The 20,888-nt window shown below is 33.6% G+C and overlaps 2 protein-coding genes across 2 annotated transcripts in view; one reads left to right on the top strand and one right to left on the bottom strand.

Annotated features, from left to right (window-relative positions):
- Window positions 1–20,888, bottom strand: part of lrba (LPS-responsive vesicle trafficking, beach and anchor containing) — a 244,934-nt gene that overhangs the window by 87,451 nt on the left and 136,595 nt on the right. The window contains exons 38-39 of the mRNA XM_063009084.1: window positions 12,451–12,588; window positions 9,860–9,990 (exon numbers count right to left, since the gene is read on the bottom strand). Coding sequence (XP_062865154.1) covers window positions 9,860–9,990; window positions 12,451–12,588 — 269 coding nt within the window. The remainder of the gene's footprint in view (window positions 1–9,859; window positions 9,991–12,450; window positions 12,589–20,888) is intronic.
- On the top strand, window positions 5,094–6,735 carry mab21l2 (mab-21-like 2). Its single transcript, XM_063008512.1, has one exon. It carries the CDS (start codon window positions 5,403–5,405, stop codon window positions 6,480–6,482), a length of 1,080 nt encoding a protein of 359 aa, XP_062864582.1. The 5' UTR covers window positions 5,094–5,402; the 3' UTR covers window positions 6,483–6,735.

Raw genomic sequence — 20,888 nt, 5'->3', positions numbered from 1 at the left:
GTGGTTTGATTTCTTCGGTGCCTCACAGCTGGTCTGTGTGTGTGTCGAGCCCTCTCAGATTTCCAGCGCCGGACTGAAAGGGCTGCAGGCTCTAACTCCCACTCTCTCACTCACCTCTCGCATTCGCTTTTTTATGCTCTTTCTCGCCGTCTTTCTCTCCTTTTGTCTCTATGGTTTTGGTTTCCCTCTGTCTAGGGTTAGGGTTTCTCGATTCTGTCTCACTTTCCGTCTTTCTTACTCTCATTCTCCAGCTCCATCTCCTCTCCATCTCTCCCTCCCAGTCTTCCTGCCTCTTTTTCTCACTACCTCTCGCACATGCACTCTCTCTCTTTCTAATTTTATATGTCTTCATATTGTTCCCTCTTAGCCACTGCCTCTGAGATCTTCGCCTCTCTTTTCATCACCCTTTGTCTTGACTTCCTTTCTTCTTACCCTCTCTTGGTTTGTCACTCTTCTGTTTTCTCTCCCTCACAAGTCAGTAAAAAATGCATGGCACTGTAAACCAACATGAGATGACATATGCAGAAAACCACACTGGTATTTTCCCAGTCCTCTCCCTCTCTCACATGGAAGTACTAGACTGCATATACATGGCATCATCGACCACAATACAAACAGTTTCTACATATTTCGGCTCATTAGCGGGAATCATGCTGACGAGCCGTGCTCCTTTGGTCCCGTGCTGTAAAAGTTGATCCGGGATGTGACGTGAGATAATGAGGAGATAACAAAGCCGCTGCGAGTCGCCAGACAGTGCGCATCAGACAGGCAGGCCAGACGATCTGGAAAGCATGGTATAGTAGCAGAGATCCAGCAGACGGTGTGTGCGTAAGCGAATGTGTGTGTGTGTGTGTGTGTGTGTGTGTAAGGCTTATCAGACACGATGCACTGCCGTCGAGAGGATCAGAGTTGAGTTGTCAGATCAAAGAGGAACATCTCCACACACACACACACACACACACACACACACACACACACACACACACACACACACACACACACACACACAGCCTCTCACACTCTCTGTCTCTTAAACTATTCAATAAGAAAAGAAACTCTAAAGCGCCACAAAAAAAGAGAGAATAAACCCCAAAAGGCTTTAGCATTAGTTTTGGCTCAGGGCTTTGTTTGAAAAAGAAACTTTTAACAGGATCTTAAACGGTTTTAAAACCCCCAGTGTACCACGCACACTACAAATTGTTCACAATGCTGTTCAGATTTAGAAAATAAAGAAAGTACAAACCACCAGTTTTAAAAGGAACTGTAAATGTTTTGCTTGTTTATTATTTATCACCTGTGCTTTTAATTATTTACTCCTTTTAAATGTAAACTGTAAAGATGGTTAAATACTTAGTAATCATATTAATACAATTCCCTAGTAATTATGCATTTGTATATATTTAAAGCTGAGTATGGCTATTTGTTTTAATAAAATATAAATGTAATAAAAGAATAAATATTTAATCACTGTGTAACTGCTGTAGATAAAATATATGCAACCATAAAATTACAAAATATCAAACTCTTTTTAGAACATACTACAGTGTTAACTATCAATCCTGGCATTAATAACATTATACATTTTTAATCAGAGCTATAATGCACTTTATTAATTTGATGTTGTATCAAATGCGTTTTATTTATTCAGCTAATATTATATTTTATTGTTACTGTTTTGTAATTGTTGCTTTTTCTTCTTCTTGTCATCAAAATCATTTAGTTATTGTTAATTAATCTTATTCTATCAAATCACACTTGAATTGAGCCAATACGGTGAAACAACAAAGCACAAAGAGCTCAAAAAATCAGGTTTTCCACAAAAAAATGTATTACAATATTTTATAACAAAATAAGAAGTCTCAGCTATCTTAGCTAGCTAGTTAAATATGCCAGACAAACTAAACTGCCTGAAAGCTTATATTAGGTGACACACGTATGCAAAACAAGCATAACAAGACTGATCTTTCCTTACTGTTTAATGTTTAATTAGATGCAATATGTGACTTGTTACAAATCAAGTAGCAAGAAGAGTTGGGAACAGTGACTGTTGTTGTGACCAGTTGTTTACAGACAAACATAAATACAAAAAGCTGCAGTAATGTACTCATCAAGTCTTTGTTGTGTATAGTGAGTTGGTGTGTATATGCTGCAAAAACTTGAAGTGAATTTAATAAGGCTCCTCATTCAGCACTTAAAGTTACTTTATAAAAATAAAAAATACTTCATTCCTACATAAATAATAAATAATATAAATAATGGATAACAAAAATACTTATTATACACTTCAATACGTATCACTATATGAATAATGATTAAATAATATAAACAACAAATAATACATTATTATTATAAAAAAATATTTTTTATGACGTCCCACTGACATCACAATGTGTGTTCTGTGTATCGCACTCCTATTAGTCCTTTAATGACGCGACAGTTCTAGATTATTCCTTTCAATGATTCTTCATACTTATTCTACCCCATTACACCTTCTACTAACAATAATCATCAATTCGTGTCGAGCACAAAATGAAAAATACAAATAAAAATAAAATAAAAACACAACTCTTAAAGAAAATCGTTTTCCTGACGTTACATCCAAGTCATTTACGTGTATTTAAATATGCAAAATATATAAAATATCTATGTATTTGGTTAAGTACTCAACTATTGGAATAATTACATTAATATTTATTGATATGTTTGGTTAATTAATAGGACATCAAGATTAATAGGACATTAATTATCCAAATTAAAAAGAAAGAAAAAAAAAGTAAAATTACTAATCTTTATGCCTTCAGACTGATTTAAACAGATAAATGTTCATGTCAGGTAAATAAACGCTTATCACTTCGTATGTAAGAATTATGACGCAACAAATGCGTTTGTTTTTACGTGTTCTAACAGAGAGACGCTTCAGGTCATCCCGCCTGAGTCGCTCACATCCATGCAGTAGATAGATGGCCTGTCTTTCATTCCCAAGTAACATTATAAAGCGTTATAACTGATTCATCGAAAGCACAGTCAAATAGGTGTATGTGTATTTATTTCATGCACTGAGGTTGCTGATCGGATGGATGTAAAAATTGACGCGCAAAAATAAAGCACGCAATTATGACGCGCAAATAAATAAATACAAATCCTGTGCGGGAAGTGTTGTTTTATTCATTTAAAAAAAAAAAAAAGAGAAAAACAACAGTACGGGAAATAAACTAATAAGGTTTATATTATTGTTTTTGACTTTCCAGTCAAGCAGCATGAAAAAGTCGCAATGTCAGTGCGACAAACTTCTAAGTGTAGGAAATAAGTGCGCTTATAGGGATTCAACTAAATGATTCGGCTTTCTGTGTTGTGCTTATGACATGAATTTACTCCGTGCTTGTGCACAGCAGTGAATGAATAATAATAATAATAAATAAAAAAACACATTAAAGACGCATATGAAATTTTTATTAAATTTTCAAGAGCTCCAGTTCCAGAACTCTTAGTTCCTGGGTTGCCTAGAGAGAAACTGGATAAATAATTGAATTTCAATAAATTAAATGTATATTATTTCATTTAAATTTAAACATATTACATAAATGTCATATAATTGAATTCATTGGTATAATATTTGTAAAATAATTTTGTAATATAATTTAAAAAAAATTGTACTTGTATAATTTACATATCCCTCTGCTATTTTAGCAATTTTACTTAAAATCTCCTGAACTTAAATACAAAACACTAGAAGCGCAAAAAAATAGTGCGCATCAACCCGGCGTTAAGATTTAATAAAAGTCTACATTAATTAAAATACACAACTTGCATTATATATTTTATTTTAATTAGATAAAGTCATAGTGTATTATGAAACAGTGTCATAGCAGTAAGGGAGAAGTTGCATGGTATTGTTATTTATTAAAAAAAAAAAAAATAAATAAGAAAATATAAGTGGGATTTCAGACCAAATTTTAGGCAAGACAGCAATTTATTTAGGCTAAAAAAGGGGGGGGGAATCGACATTTAAATAAAAAAATTGTACAACGTCTTTAATAATAATAATAAGAAGAGGAATAAAACGATAATAATAATAATAAAAAAAATTACACACGTGACTTGTAAAGGGTGAATATTAAAACCAACAATATAAACTATATACAGTATGTATATATATATATATATATATGCATTGTGTGAGTTCTTTAATCCGATCAGAATTAAATTCTACACTTAAAATAAAATGTAATTCAAATTTAGCCACGCAACTTCATAAATCAAATATTTTATTATGAAATAAAAAAGGAAATAAGCATTCTTGCATAAACAAGTTTAAGTTTTAAGATTTTAAAGACGTATCGTGCATGCTACAAAGCGCGTAGAAAGCAGCAGAAAACGCAAAAAAAACCGGACGGTACAGACAATAGAGCAACAATGACACTGCAATATAAATAGTCTACTAAAAGTACATTTAAAGAAGGGTGTGACGCACAAGATTACCGTGACAGTTGCAGACATGGTACTGTCAAATAAAAATAAACACATAAATAAATAAAACATCATATTGACCTGCAGATGTTCAGCCGTAATCGTGAATTACAGGCAGACAGCAGAATAAAGCAGCCTACATACACATACATGTAATAAAGCGTATCAGAACACCCACCTATCCGCTATTTATTACGTATTTAACGCAGTTATGACGTAACAAGAGGAACAGAACGCTGACAGAGTTTCATCTCGCGCGCTCCCGTTCTGTCTGTCCACTGTTTAGCAGAACGCGCGCTTACAACCAAGCTCGCGCATTCTCCGTGCACACTGCTGCATCCTGATTGGACAGCGAGGCTGCTTAAAACCCCGCCTATAGTGGGCGGGAGTTCCAAGACTTGAGTGTCTTTTCTTGTCCAGGCTTCAGTTTTAGGACCATTCATAACCTGAAGCATTCCTGCAGTCAGGAGGACACGGAGGATGAGATGCACTAGGTATGCACAGATCACACAGTGAAGGCGTGTGTGGCTGCTCTTTTTACTGGACTGCACTGCATCTCTGATGACTGTTTAACGGACACTGACCTGCGTCCACCACAGGTGCTAAGTTTTTATTGTGTCGCCTGTGTGTGTGGTGTGTTTTTTTTGCACGTTTCAGCTCTGTGACTGGATTTTCTTAATAATTCATGTGTAATAAGTGTCCAGCGTGACACTCCGGAACTGCTGTGCGGGTGTTTTTCCTTAGTCTTTTAAATTTGGACATTTTCCAGAACTTGCCTGGATTGGCAGAGCATCTAATTTAGTGTACGTCCGTCTTCTCTTTTTTACTTTATTTTTCCTGCTTTTTTTCCACTTGGAATCTGCACAATTAAAGCGTTGGATCCGTCAGTGTACTGCGATCCTCCGCCGGTGTTCGGCCCGGACCTCTGCCCCAACATGATTGCGGCTCAGGCCAAGCTGGTCTACCAGCTCAACAAATACTACAACGAACGGTGCCAGTCACGCAAGGCTGCCATCGCCAAGACCATCCGAGAGGTCTGCAAGGTGGTCTCGGACGTCCTCAAAGAGGTCGAGGTGCAGGAGCCGCGTTTCATCAGCTCGCTGAGTGAGATCGACGCGCGCTACGAGGGCCTGGAGGTCATCTCGCCCCATGAGTTTGAAGTGGTCCTTTACCTCAACCAGATGGGTGTGTTCAACTTCGTAGATGACGGCTCGTTGCCCGGCTGTGCGGTCCTAAAGCTCAGCGACGGTCGCAAGCGCAGCATGTCACTCTGGGTTGAGTTCATAACTGCCTCGGGGTATTTATCAGCACGAAAGATCCGGTCACGGTTCCAGACTCTGGTGGCGCAAGCCGTGGACAAGTGCAGCTACCGCGATTGCGTCAAGATGGTGGCCGACACAAGCGAGGTCAAGCTGCGTATTCGGGAGCGCTACGTGGTGCAGATCACTCCGGCCTTTAAGTGCACTGGGATTTGGCCTCGCAGCGCTGCGCAGTGGCCGCCACCACACATCCCGTGGCCTGGCCCGAACAGGGTGGCAGAGGTCAAAGCCGAGGGATTTAATCTGCTCTCTAAAGAATGCTACACGCTAGCAGGGAAGCAGAGCTCGGCCGAGAGCGACGCCTGGATTCTGCAGTTTGCCGAGGCCGAGAACAGGCTTCTGATGTCCGGCTGCAGGAAGAAGTGCCTCTCGGTTTTGAAAACACTACGTGACAGGCACCTCGAGCTGCCGGGCCAGCCGCTAGACGGCTACCACATGAAGACCCTGCTGCTATACGAGTGTGAGAAACACCCACGAGAGAGCGACTGGGACGAGGCCAGCCTCGGCGATCGAATCAACGGCGTTCTGCTGCAGCTCGTCTCCTGTCTGCAGTGCCGGAGGTGTCCTCACTACTTTCTCCCCAACCTCGATTTATTTCAGGGGAAAGCCACGTCGGCCCTGGAGGCAGCCGCCAAGCAGACGTGGAGACTCGCGAGGGAAATTCTCACCAATGCTAAGAGTCTAGACAAACTCTAAATAACCGTGAGCACAAACAACCCGAAGACTGACTCAAAGGAACTACACCAACACCGAGTGCCAGGACGAACTTTGAGCAGCCTTTAAAGAAAAGAACTGAAGATTTAGAAGACATTCTGTTCATGCTAAGAGCTCGGACCAATGCAAACAGACCAAGAAAAAAACAAGAACCACAAACAATCAACTCCAGAAACAATCACAAACCAGAAACGGGAACAAAGAGTCTCGAATGAGAGAACACGAAGAGCCAAGATGAACTATGAAAAATAAATCATAATTATAATAATTATATTGATGAGCATGTTTTGGCTTAATTAAGATCAAGTCACTGAAAGCAGAGACAGACTGATATCTTCACTACGAAAGAAAGAAAAAGAAAGAAAGAAAGAAAGAAAGAAAGAAAAAGAAAGAAAGAAAGAAAGAAAGAAAGAAAGAAAGAAAGAAAGAAAGAAAGAAAGAAAGAAAGAAAGAAAGAAAGATACATCGACTCTCTCAGAAAAAGAAGGTACATTTTAACAGGACATTTTATCAAAGACATAAGGTACATTTTACCACCGCGGCATGATTTTTTTTGTCCTAACCAACAAAAATGCACATATTAAAAAAAACGCTCTGGACTTTTTCACTAAAAGTGAACAGACTGAAAAAAACAGACAAAAAAAAGAAGAAAAAACATTTTGGCACAGAAGCAAACAGGACAATTTTGGAAAAATGAAGGTACATTTTAATGCCATAATGTCTGTTTAAATTGTTTTTCACAAAGTGAAACTTTTTTAATTTAAGTACCATGCACATTATTGTTCCATGATTTAATGTTTAAGACAAATGTAGCGTGCCAAGTTTTCCATTGTATGTGTCTGAAAACTGAAATGTTAATAAAAGTGAAACTAAAACGTAACATTTGTTGTTGTTTATATTAATATGCATTTATAGTAAAATAAAAAGGTAAATATTAATCACTGATATTTTGCAGTATTAGAGTATGTCACATGTATTTTAGAATATTTTAAATTTGTGCAGTTTGAACATAAAAAAAAAACAAAGATGTGGAATTATTACAATAAATCTGCATATATGCATGCTCACTATAACAAGCATAATACTTTATTTTAAATCATTAATAATATTAAAAATTACATAACATTTTATATTACATAAACTAATTTATTTAAATAAAAAAAACACAAATACTCCCAAAAAAAAATACATAAAAATACCCCTAACCCTAATGTAAGGCTAAATCAAGACTTTATCCACTTTATAATAATAATAATAATAATAATAATAATACAGACTATTAACATGGCTATTTGAAATATTATACTACTTACTAGGATAATTACTTGATCAAGGAGCAAAAATATTATTTATGTAAAATATTCACATAACAAAAACTGTTATTTAAAACCACTGCTGATTTATAGCAGAGCTAACAGGGACTCTTTAAAGGCTGAATTAGGACCTAAATAAAAGCAAATCATACAATAATAATACAAATATGCTATTTAAACCCTAAAACATAGCACAACATGATGTTAGCCTAGGTGTTATTTAGTAAGGTATGTGCATAAAGCCTATAAACATATAAACAGTAATTAAAAAGTAACTTAATTTTAAATGTCACAGAGAACTACAGAAATAATTTTATCTTTATTTATCTTTTAAATACATGGACGTGTAGTGAAGTCAGTGTTTTCAATAAACAGACAGAAATTTCCTATTGTTAATTAAAAGAAGTGAACACCTGCCAAGTTTATATTAATAAATATATATTCTAACACAAAATGAGATATGTAATAAAGCATTATTATTATTATTATTGTTATAAAAATATGCTATGTGGCATCTACTCATTTTAATATAATGTATAATATGCAACATATTATATGCAAATAATCAGTTTTTTTGCACAATTGAACACATTTTTATATATAATTACTATTAAAGAAAGCATTGCAGAACAAAATATGTCTATTATATTATATAAATAATTTATGTTCTATATACATGTGTGTGCATCTAATACTCTGATTGTCTGTGTACAACACACACAACACACAATGGTCAATCAATCCATCCATCCATACATTAAAGAGAAGTCACTAGGCTTCCCAAAATCTAATCAAAATAGGTTTTCCTACTGTGTAGAGAATTACAACTCTCACTTCTTGGTTCCAGTTTGTGTATGTGTGAGAGACATTACAGGAAGTCATATCGGCCATTTATTCACTCAGTTACTCTCACACACATGGCCAGATTAAACAGGTACACAGCACTAAAAGGTGCTTTATATAATCCAAAACTTAAACTTTCACTGATTACAAACTACCTGAAAATATCCACTGTACCTGCTATTATATAAAATTAGCATATTATATGCTATTTTTGGAGAAAATAATATAAAAATACATACAAACAGACAGACAAATTTTATATAGATTTGCTCAATGTATTATATGTGTCATAGCCTTTGCACATGCAACATTTTGGTAATGTTTTATAATGTTAAATTCAGCCTAAAATAAAAAATAAAATTAATAAAATGAATAAATAAATAAAAGAAGAATTAAAAAGTGCATCAGTTTGTTTCCGGGAGATATTAACATATTTGAATCTTAAAAATCAACTGCACGTAGACCAGGGTTGCCTAAATGTTCGCATAAGCAAAAAACAAGCCGAGATGAGGCTCAAAAAATCTATAGAAATAATAATGAACCAAACATTGAAAGTAAGAATTGCAATAACAATAAGATAAATGCTTTGCAGGAGGCATTTATCATATTAGTTTTGAAATAGTATATAGCAAGTATTGTGTACTGTATATTTATACTGGTTTTATTGTACTCCCTTTAGATCTGACAAAAGAAAATAATATGGGGCGGAGGGCGGTGGATGATGCTGCATGTATAATTGGCTCAATTATATTTATATCTGGTACAATATTTGCATGTGAAACAAAGAAAGACAAAAAATTTATCCAGGATTAATTCAGCCAGAATTTCATAATGGAGTAAGCAAACAAACACAAACACACACACCAAACACTCACTAGAGCTTTTGTTTGGGGTCATTTTAGCTGTAAGCTATTGTTCAAAAGTTTTACAGCACTACACCTTTAAACCAAGCTACAAACCAAAATCCAATATTTAAAAACCATTGGAATAAATGAAATATATGCAAATATAATAAAGCTCCATTCCGTCTGGGCCACCCAGGCCACATAGTTCACCTTTGTCCTGATTCATAACTACAACAACTGTTACTACGGTTACGGCTTACTTAAATGTGCTCCTACCACCAGTAAGCACCCTTCTTCCCCACTGAGACCCACACACACACACACACACACACAAACGCACAACACCCACACTACTCACCTTTGGGTCGATGCTCTTAAAGCTTGGCTCATCTTCATCGACCTCGAAGTAAAGCTCGTTAGCTGTGATGGACAGAGTCCCTTTTACAACAAGTGCAGGAGATACCAGCTCAGCTGCCGTACTTAGAGAAACTGGACCCACACACACACACACACACACACACACAAATATTAGTATGTGTCATATAATGTGTAGGTGTTTAGTAGTTGTGTGTTTGTGAGTGTGTGTGTGTGTGTGTGTGTGTGTGTGTGTTAGCATTTTTAATCTCTCTTTTATCTTTATGCGAACTCAAGGGACAAGCGATTGGATCTGCTAAAGCTTTTAATACAGCGTGTTCACATGTGCTGCGACTGCATGATTTCCCAAAGCTCGCCTGCTAACACACACGGCATAGAGAGATATGTTAATTATCTCAGTGTTAGTGTGGAATCCCTGGGAGATATGCTTGTAATTACTCAGTGTGTGTGTGTATGTGTGTGCATGCTTTTTCATCTTATTATTTCTCTTCCACTCTTCAATTCACTTAAACAATTTGCTGTGTAGATGTTTCAGTAAGATGTGCACGCTGTGAACACAGTTTGATAATGGTTTGAATTCCACTTTCACCTTTTTACTGTTTTTCCTTGATTTCATCGTTTATTTCTTAACTTTGCTTGTTTTGTTTTTTAATTTGTTTCACTGTGGTCATTTTTTCTTTCTTCAGTTTTATTTGCTTTGTCTTTCTATATATTTTTATTTAGCTGGGCTCCTTTTGAAACCGTACATGAGGTAGTTATATCACATGCAATGCTAGTGTTGTGATAATAATAATAATGATTGCATAAAGTCTTATTTAAACTTGATAGCAAAAGGAAATCTGTGTTGTGCTTATAACTTATAAAGGCCTACATATACGTACATGCACATACACGTACATGTAATAAAATGCCTTTTTTGGATGTTAGTTTGGGTCAGAAACCAGGGTCAGCTATTGTTCGGCACCCTAACAGCTGCGAGGGTTAAGGGCCTAGCTCAAGGGCCAAACAGTGGCTGTCTATCTATCTATCTATCTATCTATCTATCTATCTATCTATCTATCTATCTATCTATCTATCTACATATATTTATACACACACACACATATATGTATATATACATGTGTGTAAGTATGTCTATATATACAGATGTATGTATATACAGATGTATATATATATTATATATATGTGTATATATGTGTGTGTGTGTGTGTGTGTGTGTGTGTGTGTGTGTGTGTGTGTACTGTATATACACACAAAGACTTAAACACAAACAAAACAAATTAACTTGTCATTGTCTGAATCAGTAATCCTTTAATGAACTCATATAGTAATGTGTTTTAGTGGAAATATAAATAAATATATAAGGATTACGCTTTTTGATATTATATCACTGCATTTTACAATAATAAGCAATTTTACCCTTTATCTAAGGTTTGTACATTTGTACAATGGTGTAATGAAGATTCTTTTGATCATTTTTCCGAAATGTCTTTACTTGATTTAGGCTGATTTGGGACAGAGCCTCTGCAAGATTAAGTTATGTCAATAAAAGTGTAAAATAAAAGTCAAAGTAGAAATGATTTATTGTTCCTTTCCTTTCATTTGGGACACAGTGTATGAAGTTATTGTGATGTTAAATACAGGCCTGACTGTTTTAGAACTGTTAAAAGTGGGATTTTCATCTACAGGCTTTCTTATTTGACAAAAATAAATTACAACCAATTTTATAATGGAATGTTAATGCCTGAAGGGCAACAACAACATTAAAACACGTACACAAAAAGCATGGATGCAGAAAAGAACACGTTCTCTTCAGAGAGTTGACTGAAATATGGAATTTTCCTTATTACAGCAAATATTAATGCACTATAACAACTTAATTGCTATAAATGTTACGATCACTCATAATTCAGTAGTGTCATTACTATTGCACATGCTGAATGGTCCTCACAATAAATTTAATTCTGCAACCAAACAGCAATCATGCATAAAAATATGAAGCAGTTTGTTCCATATAGAAAATGTTTCATTATGTTTTATTATCATTAAGTTGATATGAATATTAAAATCTGAAACTCTATACTGTAAGAAGGTTAAGTGCATATGTGTTTTAAAATTTATAAATAGTAATATGAATTCATATTAGACTCTATTGTGAAAGGAGTTTATAATATAAAAAAATAATCACAATACCAGATCTGTAATAGTAAACTTGGTCAGATTAAGCAAAATGTGGCTTAAATCTTTAATCTTTTTTATGATTATTATTTTGTTATTATGTTTTTTTTTATTATTTCGTCATACAAACTTTCATCCTATAAATCCGTTCATAAGGGTTTTTATTGTTTTTATTATTTTAGTAATTTGAATCAAAGATAACATGTAATAATTAATACAGGAGGGAGAATTACTATGACTAACCCTCCATCAGACAGAGTCTCTGATCCCAAAACTAGCATACAAGACAATTTATTAACACATTAAAAAGGTCAGCATGCGCTCACACACACACACATATACACACATATACACAGGGGGGCAGGAGAAGTGTGTGTGGGTGGATGTGTGTATTACCACTAAGGTTATCCAGCTCTTTATCCTCCAGAGATGAGAGGGTATCGTCGTCTTCTTCCAGACTCTCGTTCTCGATGCTCTGATTTCGCACCGTCTGCTTTCCCAGCGGCTGCTCCTTCAAAACATCTTCCTCTGGAACTGTAAAAAACACCACATACTAACATCAAAACATGTCCAATTATTTTATTTCATACTGTTTAAATTATTACTGTTTTTTTTAAGAGAAAAAAAATCTTTCAAATTGTAAAATAAATATGCTTAAAAGAACTTAACATTCTTTAAAAATACATTTAACTGACAGTATAAAATAGCAGCTGATCAAATGTTATTCTGACACAATTCACTTAAAAAATTTACTTTTTAATAGACCGAAAAAATATGTAGCTATGAACAACAGACCTGAGAAATTTAGGTACAGAATATCATAATATATTCTGAAAAAAAATTGCAGTCCGTTTACATCTGTTTCCTTCAGTATAAAATTAAAACCAATAAATTATTGTAATTAAAATAAGAAAATCAAATAATGTAATAAAATAATAATAATTCAGGTCAAAAGTCACAAGCAAAACACACATGCACACACAGAAATCTATTTTATTTATCAGTTTTTTGCCTCTTTTATTTGTATTTTTTTTTTCTCATTTCTTTGACTAAAATCTTTTATCTGCTTTTTACTCTATATAACTTTATCCCCGTAAGTATTAGATTCTTGAGGCGTAATGATTTTTTTAACACTGATGTACACACTCACAGTGAAAACTCAGAAACACGTCGACACCATTTCCCCCATACTGCGCACTCAGCAGGACACTCAAACCCCCAACCTTTGACTCCTGGCTTTTTCTCTCGCTTTCTCTGATCACATCACCTGCGGCCTGTTCGCATCTGCATTCGGAAACTCGAAATCCGATCTTCCGACTAGCTCCCTTCATAGTGTGCACTTTATAGCCCATTTAAAACATCTGACCTCTGACACCTCTCTCCCTCTCTCTCCTCTCTCGGTGTCCGGCTGCATCACCTAAGGCGCTTTTGCATTTTCAGAATAACAGACGCTCGTTAATAAATAGTGATTTAGGAAGAAGGGGGCGAAGGGAACGAGTGTTCGTGGAAAAGCGCACCCTCATGATGATATTTAGAACGCTCTTCCTGTAATTATGTTTTCCCTGGAGAGTTGGCAGCATTGAAATCGCTACCAGCTTCCTAATATGTACCACATGCTTACAAACACTACTGGTCAAAAGTTTTAGAACACACTCACTTTTTTCAGTTAGTATCAATAGTTAAGCAGTTTAAGTCCAGGGAATAACCTCAAAATCTTCTATTTTAACAAGTGGTAACAAATCCTCAATAGTAAACAAGTAAAAAAGTTATTACCAAAAACTGAAAATTGATTCCAAATTCCAAAGCCCATAACTAGTAATTATTTAATAACTTTTAGCCACATGTTACTATTATTTACAAAGATTTTGCCTCTTTGAAAGCAGTGCTGAGACAGGCTGTGTTACTTCCCCCTCTTGATAAGTACTTTGACAGCATTGCACTGCAGGTTATTTATTTATTTATTTACTTATTTATTTAGATGCTTTATGCCGTGCTTACACAATGGTTATATTAATATCAGGAAGGGTAATTGTTATATCAGTCTATAGCCCTTGTGAAGTGTTGTTGTAGTATGTTGTTTTTTTTTTTGATGCTTCTCTCTTTTCTAGATGCTGTTGGTTCTTTTAGACCATTTTTTTCCAAGAAATTGAGGATTGTTTCTATTTTGGCTTCGTTATTTTTTTCTTTTAGTGTAGGTATTGCAATAGACTGTTGTTCATGTAGATATTTAAGGCAGTCAGTCAGTACATGTTTGCACTGCAGCAAAAAAGACAACTGACAAAGAGATTCAGAACGTTATAACCCTTAAACGTGTAACTCTTTCCTGTAAAGAAAATGCAAAGAATGCCACAGTGTCAGTGAGCCCAGTTTCCAACACAATCAAAAGGTCTTTGGAAACTGTGCACAGTTTTGACAGGTAGAGCTCGGGTAGACCCAAAGCCATGACAGCATCAAGAGAAAACTTTCTGAGAATCAAGCGCTACCATGAGCCAGCACAGTCTCCAGATTCAAACCCCATCAAGCTGGTTTGGGATGGAAAAATGATGCAAGCAAAGCAACCTACAAAAGCAACACCTTTGTGGGAACTTCTGTTACAGTATAGGGAGAAACTTCTAAACTTCTAAATTTGATTTCTGTTGTTGAAATAATAACTTAAGTGTGTTTAGCTGGCTACAATAATGAGTCAAAATTTATGATTAAATTTCGTTTAACAATGATTTGATTTAACTTTCTTTTTAACCTGCATTGGTTTGTTCTTTCAGTGATTTAATTTGAGTGCATTAAGACATTGGTGTTCTAAAATCTTTGACAGATAGTGTACTTGTGTGTACTGACTAAACATAATAAAACACGAGCAGGTTTCTGGAGGTTTCTGAATAAATGTTTATATCGGTTGAACACGTACTGTTTGTGGTATTGACCATCCAGCCACATAAAGTATCCAGAAATAAAAATCTGACATGTATAACAAATCTGGTCAATATATTTAACACTGAAATGACCTTACGATTCAACCATTTACAATGGAAGCAGTAAGGTGTAATTTGAAAAAACCCTACACAGAATTCTTGCAACTTTGGAATATGTTTGGAATGTGTTTGGAATATTTCCTATTCCTCCTGTTTCATAACATGAAGATAAATCCAGGACTAAATGTAAAAAATAATGAAAATGTAAGAAAAATAATAATAAAAAACTATTTAACAAATAAAAGAATAAAAAAAAGCTAAAAAATAAATAAATCCAATAAAATAAAATAAAACTTGTTATAATTATAATAACATATTTAGAATATACGTAGTAAAAAAGAATGGTAAATGAATTTAATCAGTTACTGTATTACTGCTAAACCAAAACACCTTAAATTTGGGTTAGGACACTTTCAGTTTAATGTTTTACATTCTCTGGATATAAGCAACTTCATAATTACAAATAAAAAAACAACCACTGTATCTTTTACTCAGAAAGAAATCACAAACAAAGAATAACGTAATAAATAAGGTATAAAATAATTAAATAAATATTAAGAATGTTAAGCAATTTTAGCTAAAGATAAATTAAAAGTGGGCAATTTGTGCAACTTTGTCTCCAGCTAATGTTTTTGCCATCCATTAAAGTAAATTTAAAAAACCTATTTAAGTATTAATAATAATAATAATCGTAAAAATAATAATAATAATAATCGTTACAATAATATAATAATAATAATAATCGTTACAATAATAATAATAATAATAATTATTATTATTATTATTATTATATTACAAATACTTAAATAGGTTTATCAACCTATCAACCTATAATAAATATAACAATAATAATAATTATTATGAATAATAATAATTATAAATAATAATAATATTATTAAAAATAATAATAATAATTTAGCATTGTATGAAAAATAAATTAAAGTAAAAACTAGATGTAAAAAGCTAAGAACAAGCAAAGTGGAACTTTTAACAAAACATTTTTTGTCCTAAGCATTTTATTTCTCTACGATTACATTATATCTTTCAATCTACAGTTTTAAAAACATGTATTTTAAGTTTCCATTTAAAAAGTGAAGACTACAGTTAATTACAAGAAATACTAAAAACTGGTCATTTTTGTTTAGTTTCACAAAAAAAAGCCTAAATTTGGTGTAGAGAAACTTTCTTTTCCATTTTCTATACGTGAGTATTCAAAATTTCTGACACAACAGCAAGCAAAAAAAAGAAAGAGAGAAAAAAAGCAAAGGAAGAAAGTGAAAATCATAACCAGATGCAACTTCTGCTCAAACTAATATTTATTACCATATACACTGCTGCATGTGCAGTTTAGCATAAAACCCAGCTGTACTTCTACAAAACTGCATGATTAGCATTTAAAGACTGAAGTTTTTCAAAGACTAGCATTTCAAAGACTCCGAAAAATGCAGAGAAAATGTTAGAATTTAAGTCTGATTTTTACCATCAGTAAATAATCACAAGATTATAACCAGATGCAGATCAACCGGCTACTTTGGCTCAGTCTCACACTTATTTTTATTTTTTTTGAATTTTTAATGTTCTTTCACTTTATTATAGGATTGTACATATACCCTATTTAAATTTTACTAAAATGTATATATTATTTATATTTTATGTATATATTTATATATTATGTAAAAACAATAAAACATAAAAAAAGAACATATTTTTCTATACAAAGCCAAATCTCTCAAATATATACAACCTAGATATCTGGCCAGTGAAACACACAAAGCTCCGTGCTTGTTTAGTTATTAGCACACCTCCAATTCAGTTTACTTCATAAATGCAGTATTACATTTTCATTATCAATTCTTTCTTCAAAACTTAAAACATGTCATTCGTTTTCTCTTATTGCTCTAAATGCTGTTCAACCTATTTTTATTTTTTATTTTTATATTAAATATGTGTCAAGGTTTTACCTCATCAACAGAGTGGTTAGTACTTTTCATATTGTATAAACCTATTTATGCAGTTTGGAACACAGCCAACATTTCATTGGTGGTAGTATTAGCAGAAAAGATAAAGTTTAGCTTTAGACCGTATGCTTTTTTTTTTTTTTTTTTAGAACGGCTGCATCTACAACCAGATACTACAGTCAAAAATAGTGTTTTAAATCGGTATATTTTTTCTAGTATCATTACTGTTTTATATACGTGAGACCCTGAGAAAGACCCTCAACCATCAACTGTTTGTTTGAATGTTTTCGGTCAGATTGCAAGCATCTGCTAAATGCTGTAAATGTAATACACAAGATAGAATATGATCAGTGTAGCTTCTATTACGTTTATTGCAATAGTCTGATTTACAGTTTAGCATTTAATGTGTAAAAAATGTAATTTTATTATCACACACACACACACACATATATATATATATATATATATATATATATATATATATATATATATATATATATATATATATATATATATATATACTGTATATATATATACTTGTTCCCACAGTTTTTCTTAAACAGCTTGTTCATTGTCTTTAATTAGTCAAATGCAAACAGAAGCACACACACACACACACACACACACACACACACACACACACACACACACACACACACACACACACACACATCCTGTAGCACTACACATTTTAATTCAGCTTCCTCTCCCCCCCCAAAAAAGCTTGAATGTTCATTTATACGCACCTGGAGGCATTCACAATTACACTGTCAAAATTAAGTAATGACTTTTTAACAAGAGTTTAGCTACATGCTAGTATGTGTGTGTAGGTTTGTGTGTGTGTGTATGTGTCAATCACTGACACACACATTTTTCAGTATTTGAGTGTTTACTTTCATGCTCCATCCACAGAAACGTTGGGTTTTTTCAGTCATGAATATAAACGTCCATTCTGGAGGGCGTGAATCGTACTGACGTTTCCTGCACGTCGATGAATGATCATAATTGTTTGTGTGTGTGTGTGTGTGTGTGTGTGCATGAACAAGGTTCCATTACCTATTCTGAATCTTGTTTACTTGTTATTTCACCATAAAAGGAAAAGAAAAAATTTAAACTACTTAATACTATATTATATTAAACATAGTTTGTGATCATATTAGTGATAGTAAAATAAACAGAAAAAATTTGAAAGAAAAAAGTAGTTAAAATAGTTTAAAATTGTTTTAAAAGAATAAAAAAATAAAATAAAACTAAAAATGATATGCACAAAATGTTACACTGTGGAGGTGCAGCAATTGAATATGCAGTGCACCTATCTGGCCGGATGTCCAACAGATACAATTGGCCGTGTTCGAGGATTAGTAGTTCAGGTGGGGTTTTACCACAATGTAAAAAGTGGCACCGGCACGAGTGGTGAGGGATTTACAAGGGGGCATAGTGTTACTCTTGCAACACGGCTGTCTGTGAGAATACACTGCTGGCTGGTGTGAAGCTGCCGGTAAATGCAGAGGTGTGTGTGTGTTTGGGGGGATGCTAGTCTGTGGCTATTCTCAGCAATCAGCGGGAATTTGAAATGACTAGACTGGGGGAGAAGGGTAAAATGTAAGCAAAAATGTGGGGGGAAAATATTTTAATAAAAAAGTAAAGCAAAAAGCCAGAAAAAAAATCTAAAACTATAATAAAAAAATTAAAAAGTAAATATACAACTTGGAGAAAATAATTGAAAAAATAATTGAAATATTGAACGGCTGTATATGAGAATTCACTGCTGGCTGGTGTGAAACAAGCTGCCGATGAATGCAAAGGTGTGTGTGTGTGTGTGTGTGTGTGTGTGTGTTTGGGGGGATGCTAGGATGTCTGTGGCTCTTCTCAGCAAGCAGTGGGAATTTAAAATGACTAGACTGGGGGAGAAAAGTAAAATATAAGCAAAAATGTGGGGGAAAATTAAAAATAAAAAATGAAAGAAATTAAAACAAAAAGCAAGAAAAAAATCTATATAAAACTAAAATAAAAATAAATAAATAAATAAATATATAAATAAATATAAATAATAATTATAATGTATTTATTTATTATTAAATAAATATAAAAATAAAAGTAGAAAGAAACAATAGGTCTGCATTTAATAAAAACTCAGAAGAATAAAAAACTAAAACGTAAAAATAAAAGAAAACCAGTTTCATCATGATTAAACTGGCAGTTCTACAAATAGGAGCGAATATGTCTCACACAGAAACTGTTTTTCAAAACGTCATGTGAGAATCAGGTCCAGATCTGACCTGTGACCCTTTGTTTAAAAATGCAAACTCTTGTCACTTGACTTCCTCTGCTAATTTCGGGTCATTTAGCAGACCCGTCGACATGTCCCGGTATACGTATTGTAGCGCCTCGCAGACGTCTGTGACGTCTCGGGCGTCTGAAATGAGCCTGTAATTATGGTTTCAGTCTGACACTAAACGTGTGTGTATTAAAACTCTTTAGCATGGTTAACATGCCTGAGACGACAGAAATCATAATAATGCTGTTTTCTTATGAGAACTTCTCAAAGATTCTGGAAGAAATTATTGGACACGCCAACGTGCATGTTTTCTTTTTAGCACTGTCTGTCGGGGTTTGGTGGGGGGGTAGTAACATAGATTAAAAGAGTCAGTTTAGCATGTTTGGGGAAAAAAGTGATGGGAGATAAAGAAGGAAAGTAGGAGTTTTCGTTGTCCTACATAAAAAAACACTTTGACGTCTGGAACTTCATATTTAAAGTTAAAAGTCTAAGATTTTCATACACGTCATAAAATGTCAAAAAAAAAATCCCTTCATAAGTTTATTCCATTTTATTAATTTATAATTTTGGCAAATATTGCAAAACTTGAGGTATTTTATCAAGTCAAAGAATAAAAATAAAACCAGCTAAAATGAAATCTTGACCTCAACCCTATGAAGTATGTGTAAACAGAACAGAACATTCAACACACACACACACACAAAATTAAAATAAAATAAAATAACAGATAAACCCAATTCTGCCATGTGAAGACGCTAAAGATCCGACTAGATTTCTAGCTAAAGCTTGTCTGTTATTTAAAGAGTCAAGCGACATGTAAATATACCAAATATACCAAGTCCAAATATACATGTACAGTGGGGGCCAGAAGTCTGAGACCACTAATAAACATTCTTCTATCGTTTGTCTCTCTCTAGAATTTATCATGTTATTACTGAAGTAAAAAGTGAAATAATCCACCGTTTTTGACTCCTAAACAGAGTACATATATATATATATATAAATTATATGTATGTGTTCCAATTATTTAGTCAGGAGAAATTCTAGTGAAACACGTGGTTTGTGTAATAAAAACAACACATCTTCTAGGAAAAACAACTATTTATATACTGTATTTGCTCTACACATGATAGAACACATATCTATTTGGCTTATTTGCATATTAAAATAGCACATTAAAAATGAAATAAAAAAATTAATGTTTAGGGTTAGTATAGCTAAATGTTACAAAACCAACTATGTCAACTAACTACATCAACTTCAAAAGTTCAGATGCCAATGATGAACACAAATGTGTAATGTAAAATAACACATTAAATGTGGCAGAATCTATCTATCTATCTATCTATCTATCTATCTATCTATCTATCTATCTATCTATCATCTATCTATCTATCTATCTATCTATCTATCTATCTATCTATCTATTATCTATCTATCTATCATCTATCTATCTATCTATCTATCTATCTATCTATCTATCTATCATCTATCTATCTATCTATCTATCTATCTATCTATCTATCTATCTATCATCTATCTATCTATCTATCTATCTATCTATCTATCTATCTATCATCTATCTATCTATCTATCTATCTATCTATCTATCTATCTATCTATCTATCT

The sequence above is a fragment of the Trichomycterus rosablanca genome, chromosome 14 (genome assembly GCF_030014385.1).
Source record: "Trichomycterus rosablanca isolate fTriRos1 chromosome 14, fTriRos1.hap1, whole genome shotgun sequence".
Classification (NCBI taxonomy): domain Eukaryota; kingdom Metazoa; phylum Chordata; class Actinopteri; order Siluriformes; family Trichomycteridae; genus Trichomycterus; species Trichomycterus rosablanca.
The sequence above is the reverse complement of the archived record's forward strand: the minus strand, read 5'-3'. Positions and strand labels throughout refer to the sequence as shown.

What these genes read in the sequence shown, in the direction of transcription:
- mab21l2 (XM_063008512.1), top strand. Translation starts at nt 5,403, where the DNA reads ATGATTGCGGCTCAGGCCAAGCTGGTCTACCAGCTCAACAAATACTAC.